The sequence below is a fragment of the Nicotiana tabacum genome, chromosome 6 (assembly GCF_000715075.1).
Source record: "Nicotiana tabacum cultivar K326 chromosome 6, ASM71507v2, whole genome shotgun sequence".
Lineage (NCBI taxonomy): Eukaryota > Viridiplantae > Streptophyta > Magnoliopsida > Solanales > Solanaceae > Nicotiana > Nicotiana tabacum.
The window spans coordinates 148,270,735-148,285,455 of record NC_134085.1 but is presented as its reverse complement, the minus strand read 5'-3'; the positions used below and the strand labels follow the sequence as shown (position 1 = coordinate 148,285,455).

Sequence of the window (14,721 nt, the reverse complement as noted above, 5' to 3'; positions counted from 1 at the left end):
AGCACAAAGTTATTTCAATGAGGTAAATTCCAAGTGGGAATGAAGCATGTACATTCTGAAAAGATTGCAAAGTCAAGAAGTTGAAAAGAATATAAAGATAAATGATATCAAATGATTGTCTTTAAAAGACGCTCCAGATCTATTGGAGATTTAAGCGCAAAGCACAATAAAAGTGTGGACTTTATTAAAAAAAGATGCAATGAAAAAAAACTATAATGCAAGAAAAAGGTGAACTTCATAATATTTTCCTTGATAATTACTATCTTTTTTCTGATTATATCTATTGCTTAGTACCGCTCGATTCAAAATAGAACACAATACAACTATTAAGTTTCAAGAAACTGAACTTTAAGCTAAATAAAACTTTATATAGGCATTACGATATATATATATACATGTGTATATATATATATTGATAAAGTACATGTATAGTAAAATTAGTGGTACCTTATCAAGAGTTAATCATTCTTCAACTAATGGTAGTTGATTCCCTACATTTTTAGCAAGAAAAATTCTAGTTCTTCAGGTAAGATTATTTAGTATCAAATACGTCAATGTGATGGTACTAAAAGAAAAATAAAGAGGCAACTCACCACCAAAGGATGTGGTGCAGTGGATGGGACTGATCCTTCCTTAACCAGAGGTCTCGGGTTCGAGTCCTGAGTATGGAAAAATCCTTAGTAGGAAGCGCTTCCCCCCGAATAGGGCCCTACGCGACGCGAATCCGGATATAATCGGGCTCCAATACGAGTACCGGATACCGAGTGGGAAAAAAAAAAAGCAACTCGTTGCAATGTATCTGAAGCAATATTCCTCAATCAAGGAATAACTCAAGCGATTAGGCTGCTCTTTACATTAGATTTATATAACGATCAGAAAACTAATAGACTTCTACTAAAGTTTAAATTTAAATAGAAAACACTCTTCGTATTAAAAATGCTTTCAATACCGAGAGATATAAAACAAATTCCTCAAGCGCAATACAAATCAACATAAAATTTTAGAAATCAGAAAAATTTTCATAACTCCACATAATTAGTAAATGGACCATTCTAGTAAGATGTGATCTTATATAAATAAACGGACAATGCATTCAGTGGCGGAGCTAGAATTTTTACGAAGAGTGTCAAAATATAAAAAATTAAATACATTAAAAGTTCAAGAGAATTCGACGTATAATAAATATGTATTAACTAAAAAAAATTATGTAGCAATACAGCGAAGAGGTATCAACAGACAGCCCTTGGTTATAGAGCCTCGGTCCCATCATCAATTGCTAATGCATCCCATTGAACAAACAAATCATGTAGAAAAGGTCATCTTTTAGAGGACTGATTTGACCTTGCCGCCGTAAAAGGCATATATTCATATTTTATCATTTGAAAACTAAGCTCTAGGGTGATTTTTATTTACTTGTTAATTGGTCAAATTGAATAATTTAATGAATGAAATTCTCCGGTGAATTAGAAATCAATGATTTCAACATATCGATAAATCGGAGAAAACAACAAAGGGCACACAGATGACAAAACAAATAATAGTGAGATTCAAAGGAAGAAAATTAATGTTGAAGAACATTGAAGAGAGAGTTAGAGAGAATAAAAAGAAAACAACCATCAATTAAGCCATGAAATTGGAAAATGTGAAGAGAATCTGAAGAAGATTAGGGCAAAAGATTGAAATAAATGCTAACTTGTAATTGCCACACCCAGATGAAAAGATGTTGACAACTCAAAGATCAGTACTCTAAATTTATGAAGTAATCACATTTCTCTGTTGTTGGTTGGAGTGAACAAAAGAGATGAAAGAATGAAATTTAAAGAATGTTGAGCGTTTGTATTAGAATAAAACTGGAAACAATACGTAAAACACATTTTATGACACGATTAAATTACTCTTTTACCCTTGGTCGACCATCTTCTCTTTTCTATATATAAAAATAAAAATTACATTATGCTATAAGTTGGTTAAAATTAATTTCTTAATTTAATTTTTTTTGGAAATTGTTATTGTTAATATATATAATATTAAAACCAAATGGAAAAACATCTGATGGGTACTTTAGCAATTGTCTTTATTATTTCGGATCACGGGGTACAACTTTGCACATACGATTCCTTGGTTGTACTAAATTCACAATTTGGCGTTTTCGGCCGTAACTGCCGCCTTGGTCTTGCAAATTTGTCCTTGACAAATAGCACCATTTTCTTTTAATCAAATTCTCCTTTTACTTTGTCGTCATAGATTTAAGCTTTATCTTAGGGTTTCTTGAAACACATTTCTACAACCTTCAGATTTAGGCAAAAAATGCAACAGCAGCAGCAACTACAACCCCCAGTCTTGAACTCTGCCCCTCCACTGCCTCTCAATGCTATCACCACAGAACAGATTCAAAAGGTACATCTTTTTTCCCCTTCTCCTTTTTATATTTTTAATTTTGGGCTGTAAAATATTCTCTGTGACTTTGTTTTTTTTTCTTGACCACAGTTCTTAGATGAGAACAAAAATTTGATTCTTGCCATACTGGAAAACCAGAATCTTGGAAAACTCTCAGAATGTGCCCAGTAAGTTAAAAAAAATTTAATACTACTATTTTTTTTTTAGAGTTGAGATTTATGTGCATTTTGTAATGACATTATCAGTTTTGTGTATCTAACATTTCAAGGTGGCATCTTTTTTTTTCTCGTCATGTTGTTTACTTATTGTAACACATTGTTGTCTCTATTTAAACTAAGGTGTTCTTTTTTCCTTCAAAAAATGACTGGTCGGACGGAGAATATAAGGGTAATACTTTGTAGTTCGATGATCAAGGATGTTTGGTGCACGCTATTTGCTAGATAATCTCTTTTGATATATCTAGTATGGTACTTCATTTGATTTTTCCCCTCGTAATTGCAAGTTTTGTGGCTTGATTTTGAGGGTCTATAGATTGCCCTAGAGATGATTTGGTTTTCCAGTTGTAAAGCCCCAAACTGCAATTAAAATTAAAGAGCCTAGAGACAAAGGAATTTGATTTATAGTTCCATTTTGGGAGCTCACACCCTCATCATGAAACATTTGAAGTGTTGTTTTGGAATTGGCTGCACTAAAGTGTGATCAGTGTGTTTAAGTATTTTGACTCGGAGATTGTTTTTGTAGTTTTCTATTTTTTTTTTCTATTTATCAAATATCAAAATCTATCCCTATTTTAGTTCCAAGAGCTAAATGTTTTGCTAAAACAAAGAGCTCTATGATTAAAATAAAGTGGGAATAGCATTGCTCTGGGTTTAGAAATGGTAACATTCACACAGGAAAAGAGTGTGGCCTTAGAAGTCTCAAAACAGCAATGAGCAAATCCATGTTTGAGCTTGCAATATAATTTGTAAGACCACAAAGTACTCAGCAATTGGCAGAGAAAGAGAATGGGTCAGAAGTCAGAACTGATGAATGGAAATGGAAATGCAAGAATAACCGGTGATTCCAGACATGGAACGGCTGAAACTTAAGGAGGTCAAAAATGTTTTAGGCATCTCGTGGAGGTTGATGAGGAAGAGGCGAAGGAACTAATGAAGCAAATATAATGGAGAAGGCAAGAGATAGTGAACCAAAAGGCTAGGAAAAACAGAAGCAACAAATAATAGTGGGAACTTTAAGGGTTTGAATGCAGTTTCCTCACAGAAAATATCCGCACAGAAAAGATCCTAATAGAAAACCAAATGCAGGGAACAAATTGTTTTTGGACGTATAAGCTAGGAGATAGTTCTATATGATGTTATAGAATAGATAGGGTGAATGGCTCAGGTATATGTAGCCTGTAGTTTGCTAGCTGTGTATATTAGTCTTGCACTCGCCGCAACTTTTCTAACAAAATTTTACTTTCAAAATGAGAATATTGGTAATGGGAAAAGTACTCTTGACCTAGTTTAGTTACTTTCGGAGTAAAATTATGAAAAGTTGCTCGAGGTAAATTGCTCATGCATCCAGTCTTGAAACTTAAGTTTATTATAGAAGAAACAGCAGTATGTGAACCGATACCTACAGTACCAGAAGCATAGGGGAAATATATTCTGCAGAGGCTGTAGTTGATGTATACTGCACGAAAAAATTAATTAATGTTGTCCAAGTTTCGTTAGACCACTCAGCTTACTGGATTATCCATCCTAGCCACTCGGGACGTATTCTAGTGAAAGGATATTCATAAATTCCAAACTGACTTTATATGTAATGGGAGTAGATCATGAGGTATCAGGTTCAAATCCCAACTAAGACAAAGAACACTTGATGACTTCTTCATATTTGCCCGAGCCTTGGTAGGCATAGTTACTTGTACCTATATTGGTAGGAGGTAGCAAGTACCTGGTGGAATTAGTCGAAGAGCGTGCAAGTTGGCTAAGACACAACCATGATTTAAAAAATGACTTGATATGAATGAAATTAAGAAGAGACAATCCAGTGATTCTGACATGCCATTGGGATTTGCAATTGTTCTCTCTACTTTTCATTTAGTTCTATATGTCAAAAAATGCATTTTGTATTCTTGTTCAATCATAAACCTTTTCATGAGATGTGTTTTAGAAGATGTTTTGGCTTGTTCAGAAGGTGAGCGCTTACCCCTTTCTTGAAGTTGGATCAGGAAAAATGTGTACTGTTGCCGAGAGGAATATAATTGCTCGTTCACTTTCTATCAGTGTTGTCAAAGGCTCATTTAAGGCACGCTTAAGCCCTAAAGCTCAAAAAAGCTCAAGGAGGGCGCTTTGCCTCACTTAAGTTGTGCTTCAGTGTAGGCAAGGCACCAAAACGTGCCCCTTATTCGCCCATGAGTTCTATCTTGAATGGAGCAATGCTAGACTACAAATATAATTGGCAAATAAGTATATTAGTTAAGAAAAACAATATGAATGAATTTGTTACTTTTCTCTTGAATTACGTATATATTTTTATTTTTTTCTTGCATTGCGCCTTTTTTAACTAAAGCCCCCACTTAAATTGCGCTTTGCGCCTAAAGCCCCAATTGACCTAGAATGCTTTTTAGATTTTTTCGCCTTTGACAACATTGCTTTCTATCTTATGGAGTGTGTTCGCTTTGCATCGTGAAATCTCATGTCAAATTATTGTTTTGCACTATTAAAAGTAATTATTATGTCATAGGTATCAAGCGCTGCTTCAGAAGAATTTGATGTATTTAGCTGCTATTGCTGATGCCCAACCACAACAATCAGCAGCAACCTCACAGGTGGATTAGAGGTTTGATTCAGCATTTTCTCGTGAATTTACTTGTCATTCCCTAATATATAAATAGCTGCAGGCTCCATCTACTACCCAACCCGGAAGCCAGATGCAGCAAACACAGGCTGCTCTGCAACAGCAACAGCAACCAGGCGTCCCTATTTCCAAACTGCCTTTCCAACTCAACGCCCTTCCATCCCAGGAGCAGCAACAGCAAATGCTCCACTTTCAGCAGCAGCAGCAGCAGCAACAGTTCCAAGGCCAATATGGCTTTGGACCTACTGCCAACAATGCGATGCATCAACTTATGCAACCTGGATTAAACAGCTCAGGAACTCTGGATGCACGAGGAAATAAGCAAGGGAACTTAGAAGGTAATCCTAGTGATGGGCTTGGAAAATCAGCTGCAAGACATGTTAACAGTGAGAGAGAATAGCCTTTTAATATCTTGTTTCTTCAAATGATTATGCACCCTATTTTATGTTTGTAGGTATGTTTGGTAAGGATGTTTTAAACTGAGGAACACCTAAAATTATGCCATCAGAGGCAATCGCGGCAAAGCTTTGTTATAGTTTTTCAAGTCTTGAACTATTGGCATATAAGAAAGCTTCACTTGAATATGATTGCATGGATCTTTTGACATCTGAATTCATTTTTCTAATTTTCTCTTTGCTTCATGCCTAGTGACTATCTTTTTACATTTCAAAAGGAACCAGCTAAGGTTTCTGAGCTAATAGCTAGTACAACTTGCCTTACCGTTGGCTATATTGTGAACCTCTTAAATATCTGTCCGACTGAGCGTAATGACTAAGAATATCAAAGTTGACTTGCGTGAAAGTTTGGCTACTCAAGCAAGTTTTTAAATAATTGTACAAAAACTAATTTGATAGCATAATTGTGAAAGAGATACAGTGATTTAAGGTGACATGTATTTTTGTTGTCAAAACTATAATGATGATTAAATTTATTTTATCTTTTGAAATTTCAGACGAATAAATTATCTCCTTACAGTTTCTGGGACAATTGTGCATCAAACCTACCCTTATACTTCATACCTCATCTGTTAAATTCTCCAACCCAGCCTTAAAATCCATGTGGCATGGCGTAACTTGACGAAAAGACCCACCCCATTTTAAATGAATAACCCGCCTGGGAAACAAATAGGGGGAATTACGCTCCTTGTCACTTGGCCCAACAATCCATCAAAAAATGGCTCACGTTTGAAGCTCTTACTTGATATGGCCCATGTAGGTCATTCGAAGCTTCAATTTCAGAAATTGAATTTTTTGATTTTGTTAGTTGGTTGGATTGGGCGTTGGCCCAATTGATTGGGATCGTCAATGGGAGTTCAAAACTCAAATTTGAAGTGATTTGGAGCAGATTTGAGCTAGATTTGAGTTGAATTTCAGAAGATGCCCAAAGAAGAAGAAGAACCCCTAAAGCTCCATTAATAGTATTCATTTGTATAATCGTGTATAAGTAATGTATAATGGTGTATAAACACCTCTTATATATTATTTTATACAAAGTTGATACATTATATATAGGTATTTGGTAGATTTCTCACATTTCTTCTTCTTCTTCAACTACTACACCTATATACATGGTGTATCACTAACATTTTCACTACTGTGCTTATACATCTTTATACATTTTTATACAACTATATATATAATATACCTGTTTGTATAAAAGTGTATAATTTTGTACGATTTTCACTTACAATTCTTGATTAAAACTATTCCAAATCTCCATTAAAATGACTTCAAACTTTGTATACAATCTACTTAGACTAATTATAATAAGTTCAAACAATACCCACTCCAAATTTCTCACAAAATCATATTCAAAATCTAACAAGATTAGCATTAAAGAAGACGAGATTTTAGATTTCTCGCGTCTGTTTTTGAATTTTCATAATTGTGTAGAAACTTGAGGAAAAAGGAGAATGAAAATGTTTCACGCTTGAAGATATAGAGCATAAAAAAAACTAAAAAAAATCAGATCTAAGCTTATTGATATTTGGCTACACATTTACAAACTTGTAAGTGGGCTAAAATAATGCAAGGTCAACTTATGGAGTGCATCCAATTTCCTTTATCTTCTCCTCATCTCTATTCTTTTCCTTTTAGTTTCTTTTTTTAAAATTTTTTGAATTCAAAGTGGAGTAAATTCTACATGTCCCCTCTTAACCTTTATTTGGTTGGAAAACAACACTCTCTCTGGTTATTGAATGGCTCCTTGAACAACATTTTCTTGTTAGGTTTATAATTTTATTACCCAAAAAAACTATTGCTGCATTTTTTTTCTTCTTATTCAATGGATAAAGCATGACTTTAGCTACATACTTATCCTAAAACCTCTAGCGATGGTAATAAAATCAAATGTTGATATGAACTACAACAAGAAATGATGAATATGGAGCAGGGCCGAAAAGTTGGGAAAGCCTGGAAATGTGGATATTTGTTGTATAAACTTCCTGAACAAGCAAATTTAGCTTCGTTACAGCCATAGCTAATTATGTGAAATTCAACATATATGATTTCTAGTCTACAAAGCAACGCTAATTTCAGAAGACTGCTAGTCACTACCAACAACAGATCAATTCTTGTGGACATCGATTGCAGCATTAATTCTTCAATGTATGAAAATACTACTGTACTATTTTTTTATTATTTCGTTTTGCTAAAGTTTGCTTATGCTTTATGCAACCCATTGATTTGCCCTATTCTTCCATCCTTTCGCACTAGAAATTGCAATAACTTCAAGCCTTTGTTGTTTTAGAACTGGAAACAAGTTTCCACCACTAAAATACAGGGCACAATTCAAAAACTAGATCATACAAAGAACAGAACAATTTTTGTTGTTGACCCGTAAGTTAAAGGAGTTATCATTCTCATTCAAAAGGTGAAGAGAATATTATTTCCAGGCTATTAAAGCCTAAGAAGGTTATATGGAATTTACACTTCAAAGTGCCCGCAAATATGGGGTTTTTTTTTTGGTCCGAAAATGGAAGTAGTAGTATTACTTAAACATAAAAGTACAGGGAGAATGGTGCAATAAAGGCACCTTTCATTTATCATCAGTCCACAAACTTGTTTGGTTAAAGTTTCTATCATAACTTTCAATGAAACAGTAATTTGAAGTTCAGCTGAGCTTCAATGGAGGAAAGATCGAAGCCTCTACGCCATGAGAGGTCACAGTGAGAGAAATCATTAAGGGAGATATAGAAGAACTTTCCAGATTTTCTCAATTCAATCAATGAAAGAATGAGTGGATCCTCCACTATATACAATCGAAAAACTAAGCTAGGAAAAATAAGCTAATGAACTAAGTCGGCTTCCTAATTAACTAACTGATTGGTACAGCTGGCAACTTCAACTAACTAATGACTCCACTAACTCTTAACTAACTGATCAAGTAACTAATATACATAATTAATCTTAACACCTCGCTCAAGTTGGAGGTGTGGTGAACATAGCCAACTTGCCTAATGTAGCATCGTGTTTGATCCCAGTCAGGGCTTTAGTTAGGGTATTTGCGAGCTGATTGTCTGTTCTGATATGGTGGAGAGAAATTAAGTCTGCTTGTAGTTGATCACGTAGAAAGTGACAGTCTACCTCTATGTGCTTAATCCTTTCGTGGAATACTATGTTCTTTGCAATGTGCAATGCAGATTGGCTATCACAGAAGACTGAGATAGGCAAGGAAAATGGGACAGTCAATTCTTCAAACAATCTGCTTAACCATACCAGTTCTCCCACTACTTTCCTCATAGCTCTGTATTCTGCTTCTGCAGAGGATAGGTATATGGTCTCTTGTTTCTTAGGCTTCTAACTAATAGGACTGTTACCTAGTAGAACTAGATAACCTTTGATGGACCTCCTAGAGTCTAGGCAGGCTGCCCAATCAGAGTCATAATAGGCCTTGACTGTGTGATCTCCATCCTTTGACATGAAAATTCCTAAGGTAGGATCATTCTTTAAATATCTGAGCAAGTAAAATGTTGCTTTTAGGTGAGGTTCTCTGGGCTCATGCATGAACTGGCTTAAGTGTTGAACACTATATGCTATGTCTAATCTAGTGTTGGTTAAGAAGTTTAGTGTACCTACTAGCTTTCTATAATAAGTATGATCCTGCAGTATTATCCCTTCTTTGGCTTTCAGCTTTATAGTAGGATCCAAAGGTGAAGAGTAGGCCTTGTGCTCCAGACAATTATACTCCTTTAGCAAATCTAACACAAACTTTATTTGTGATATGATGACCACATAATCTTTATACAGAATCTCCAATCCTAGGAAGTAATATTATTGTCCCAGGTCCTTGATCATGAACTGTTCATGCAGGAATGCTTTGAGTTGTGCAATTTCTTGTTGATCGGTCCCAGTTAATAATACATCATCCACATACACTGCAACATATACTGATGAATCTCCACTCCTCTTGTAGAAGAGTGAGTAATCATGCATGGAATGTGTGCAGCCCCTTGAGCACATTGCTTCAGTCAGTTTTGCATATCATTGTCTACTTGCTTGTTTCAGACCATAGAGGGACTTGTTTAGTTTGCAAACTAAACCTGATTTTTCTACAACCAGTCCAGGTGGTACCTGTATATATACCTCTTCATTGAGGTATCCATGGAGGAAAGTATTTTTCACATCCAACTGAGAGATGGACCAGCCTTTCTTAACTGATGTAGCTATTAAGGCCCTTACTATTGTCATCTTTTCAACTGGTGAGAAGGTTTCTGTATAATCTATTCCTGCCTATTGAGTATAACCTTTGACAACCAACCTTTCTTTGAACCTCTCAATACTACCATTTGCTTTGTGCTTCACCTTGTATACCCATTTACAACGGTTGGATGGGGAGTCAGATTAGGCCAACGGTCCTGCTCCGCTTTATACTAAGAGAGTGTGGTTGGGTCTGACCCCGTTATAGAGCTAGTACATCGAGCAGCTTATTGCCTGCTTCCCAGGTGGTAGCATCACTAAGTCCCAAGTATGATTGGAATATAATGCATCAAACTCCTGTGTCATTGCAGCTTGCCATGCAAGATCAATTGTTGCCTCCTCATATGATGATGGATCTCTGTCATGACAAACATTTCTCATAAGAGTCTAATTATCAGGAGTTAGTATATCAGAGGCAATATGGTGATTCACAGAAAATAAAGCATTTAAGGGAGGTAGAGTTTGTTTTAAGGTGAGGAAGGGAATGAACATAGTCCTGTAGGTAGGTAGGAATTTTATGAGTTCTGTGTGACTGCCTTGTTGGTTGAGCTTATTCATCATGGGTATGTTCAGTGTAGTATTGTGATAATGTATCATGTGGTGGAGAAATGGGTGCTGTAGAAGGTGATGGAGGAGCTACATGTACAGGTGACATAGGATGAGAAGTGTTGTCTGCACTTCTTTGATCACTCAAGTTTTCAAGAATCTGTGTGATATTTGTATTATCATAAGATTGTTCACTTAGGGACTCAATGAAAGGGATTGGATAGGGAACAAATGATTGAGAAGACTTGTTCATATTGACTCCAAAAGGGAAAATGGATTCATTAAACACCACATCTTTGGAGATATGGATTTTCCTAGTGACTTAGAACATTGTACCCCTTTGTGTTGAAAGGATATCCAACAAATACATGAGGTGTTGTTCTGGGATTGAACTTATCCCTATGTGGTAATGGCACAGTGGGGTAACAGAGGCAACCAAAGCTCCTTAGGTGAGAATACTTTGGCTTCTTTTTGTATAGTAATTCATATGGGGTTTGATTGTTGATAGAACTAGAGGGCAATCTATTTATGATATTAGTGGCACAGAGGACACATTCACCCCAGTATCTTAGAGGTAGTTTGGATTAGAAGAGAAGGGCTCTAGCTGTTTCAAGGAGGTATTTGTGCTTTCTCTCCACCACACCATTCTGTTATGGTGTATAGGGACAAGTTCTTTGATGAATGATCCCTTTAGACTGAAATAACATAGTTGTTTCTTTACTAGTGAATTCTAATCCATTGTCTAACCTTATGGACTTGATAGTTACACCAAACTGGTTTTCTACTAGGTTCATGAATTCTTTGAGTATCTCAAAGGCATTGCTTTTGCTGGACATAAGGTGAGTCCAAGTAGACCTGCTATAATCATCCACCATGGTTATGAAGTACTTATATCTATCATGTGTAGGAACATGATATGGACCCCACAGATTAACATGTAAAAGTTCAAATATTCTGTTGGTTATGCTGGTTTTCTGAGGGAATGGCAATCTTTCTTATCTGGCCATTGGACAAATAGTGCAAGTTGAATGGTTGTTTGGGAGAGAAGTTGGCAGGTATAGAGGTAATGTTATTCATTTTGACAAAGGGGACATGTCCAAGTCTATTATGACACAACACATTCACATTGTTTTCAACACAAGAATGAGATAATATGCTAGAAAATTCAGAAGATGGACTCATAAAGGAAGCTTGTTTTTCAATAGCCGCACATGGACTATTTACAACTGGAGAAGAAACACACTTATTAGTATGTAATGGCATATTTACAGTAGAATGAGAGGGACAATATGTGTTACAAGTGCAACAAGTAGAAATGGTAGGTAATGCATGAGTGTCCTTTACTGCAGAGCTTGTAATGTTCTTCTTCAGACAGCTTGGGCATAGGATGCACAATCCATCTTTCACTCTACCAATCACCATAGGCCTCTTCATTGAAGGGGCCTGCAGTATGCGACAATATTTGACAAAAGCAACAAGACAGTTGAGATGAGAGGAGGCTAAAGAATGAACAGAGATCAAATTGTATCTAAAATAGGGAACGAACATCACTTTATCTAGAGTGATCTTAGGAGTGAGAATCACACTACCAATTTCTGTCACCTTTACCTTGTAGCCATTTGGCAGTCTGACTAATAGGGGATATGGTAAGGTTATTATGTTGGTTAGCAAGGATCTATTAAAAGTCATGTTGTTTGATGCCCTTGAATCTATAATCCATGAATCAGCTTTGTTCTTGAAACATTCACATGATAGTTTACCCAAGTCAATTGAGGAAGTACAAGCTATCATACCTACAAAGTTTGTTGTTTCTGATGTAAGATTGGTACCAATTGTGCAATCTCTTCCTCCTCCTGATTGAAACTGTTGCAATAGGTTCACCAACTGGTTGTACTCCTCTTGGGTAAGACTTACACTTTGAGTATTGTCACGACCAGCACATTTCTCAGTCTCAGCAGTTTGAGTAACGACAGTTGCTATATGTGCATTGGCCACTGTTCTATTTCCTTTATTGAATTTGTTGCTATGACTGTTGCTTGAATTGTAGTTGTGGTTGAAATTTTGCCTAGCATTTTGATTGAAACTGCTTTGATTTATGTATCCATGAAGCTTGTAACATTTCTCTTTAGTGTGACCTGATCTCTTACAATAATCACAGAAGGGCCTAGTTCTGTTGTTATGATTGTTGCTGGGAGAATAGTTTGTTCTGAAAGTCCCAGGTCTGATTGTGCCAGTATTCAAGGCTGATGACTCCGGATTTAAATGACTATTTAATTTGATTTCTCTCTACCTTTCTTCTTGAATCAGCAAAAAAAATGCTAGGGCAATTGAAGGAAGATGATTCATCATCAATATGCGGCCTCTAACTACAGTGTATGTCTCATTCAACCCCATAAGAAATTGTATCAACTTCCTATCCTGCTCAGCTTTATGCATGCTCTCATTGGCTTCACATGTGCAGTTATAAGTGCAATGAGATTTGACAATCAAGGTATTGAGTTCCTTCTATAACTTTTTCATTTTGTGTAATAACCGGTGACATCAAGGACTCCTTGTGATAGATCATTGATTTCCTTCTGAATTTGTTTTATTTGTTTGATCATATCGATCCTCAAGTTCTCTCCATAATTCGAATGCATCTGCTACATACTCAACACTGTCTGCAATTTCCTTGGCAAAGGAATTTAGGATCCATGAGATGACCATATCATCACACATTTCCTATAGACGAAATTTTGATGAATCTGGATCTGGTCTCTTGCATTCTTCGTTGATAAATCTCAGCTTATTCTTCACAGATAATGCTCGCATCACACCTCTTCTCCACGATCGATATCCAAATCCATCAAATGGAACAGGAACTAGGGCTATTCCCGGATTATCAAAGGGATACATGTAAAAAAGGACTGCTTGTGTGAACAATTGGCTGATTAGGAGTTTCAGCCATGGTCGGTGTAGACTGTTCATCGTCTCCGTCAGTAGCCATCTCTTACAAGGTGTAAAATTCAACTAATCAACTAACAGAAGATTCTAACTACAGATCTGGAATTCTAATAGAGGATTCTAAGAGAAATGAATTGAAATCGATGAGATCAAAATCTGCATGCGCATGGTCAAAACAAAATTGAGGATGATGAATCTAGATTTAACAGATCTGAGAAAACAATTCGGAACTTCTGGCCTTGCTCTGATATCATATCAAAACTTTCAATGAAACAGTAATTTGAAGCTCAACTAAGCTTCAATGGAGGAAGGATTGAAGCCTTTACGCCATGAGAGGTCACAGTGAGAGAAATCGTGAAGGGAGAGATAGAAGAACTTTTCAGATTTTCTCAATTCAATCAATGAAAGAATGAGTGGATCCTCCACTATATACAATCGAAAAACTAAGCTAGGACAGATAAGCTAATGAACTAAGTCGGCTTCCTAACTAACTAACTGATTGGTACAGCTGGCAACTTCAACTAACTAATGACTCTACTAACTCCTAACTAACTGATCAAGTAACTAATATACATAATTAATCTTAACAGTTTCTTCAAAACGACTTCTCATAAAAAGATTTGTGTATGGCTGTATGCAACGCACCTCGAGATACTTTGAAAATAGCGAACTTGGAAAAAAATTACAACTATCCTACTGTTTTGTTTTGCACAAATTATTCAAAAAAAGACTTTCAGAAAACTTTACTCTGAAAATTGACCGAACCACAAGTACTTCTGATACCACAGCCTAAAGTTGCCGGTAAAAGAGGACTGGGAAGTAGAGTGACTGATATCCCTTCTGCTCGGGGAAGTGAAAACATGTTTCATTTTCCATAAGATTTTTAAGGTGATCTAGATAAGTGAGTTGGAGACGAGTTCCCAAGAACTTCGTAAAGGGGTGTCAAATATAACAATGAATGATTAATCACCAAACTTACCCAGACTTAATGAAGAACAGAAAAATAAATTTCTTTGAATTTGGTTTGTTTGATAGAGTGATGATAGATAAAGGATAAAGCTTTTATTAGTTTGATTTGGTAATTGAACAAATTATTTTAAAAAAAAACAATCAAACAAAAATGAGTTTGAGTTGGAAGATTGGGTTATCATCCACGTTGTTAACCCAAAATGGTCCGTTCATCTTGACCCAAGCATACATTGAATGGGTATTGGAACAATCCTTTTATATTCGACCTGTTTTCCCGTTTTGATCCACCCAGATATAGCCTAACCCACCCGTTCTGAAATCCCTA

General features: G+C 36.0%; 1 protein-coding gene across 1 annotated transcript; it reads left to right on the top strand.

Annotated features, from left to right (window-relative positions):
- The first annotated feature begins 2,103 nt into the window (after positions 1–2,103).
- Positions 2,104–5,846, top strand: LOC107789254 (GRF1-interacting factor 3-like). The gene is made up of 4 exons (XM_016611028.2): positions 2,104–2,397; positions 2,488–2,564; positions 5,128–5,212; positions 5,285–5,846. The coding sequence occupies exons 1-4, from the start codon at positions 2,308–2,310 to the stop codon at positions 5,639–5,641; spliced, it is 609 nt and encodes a 202-aa protein (XP_016466514.1). The 5' UTR covers positions 2,104–2,307; the 3' UTR covers positions 5,642–5,846.
- The last annotated feature ends 8,875 nt before the right edge of the window (positions 5,847–14,721 follow it).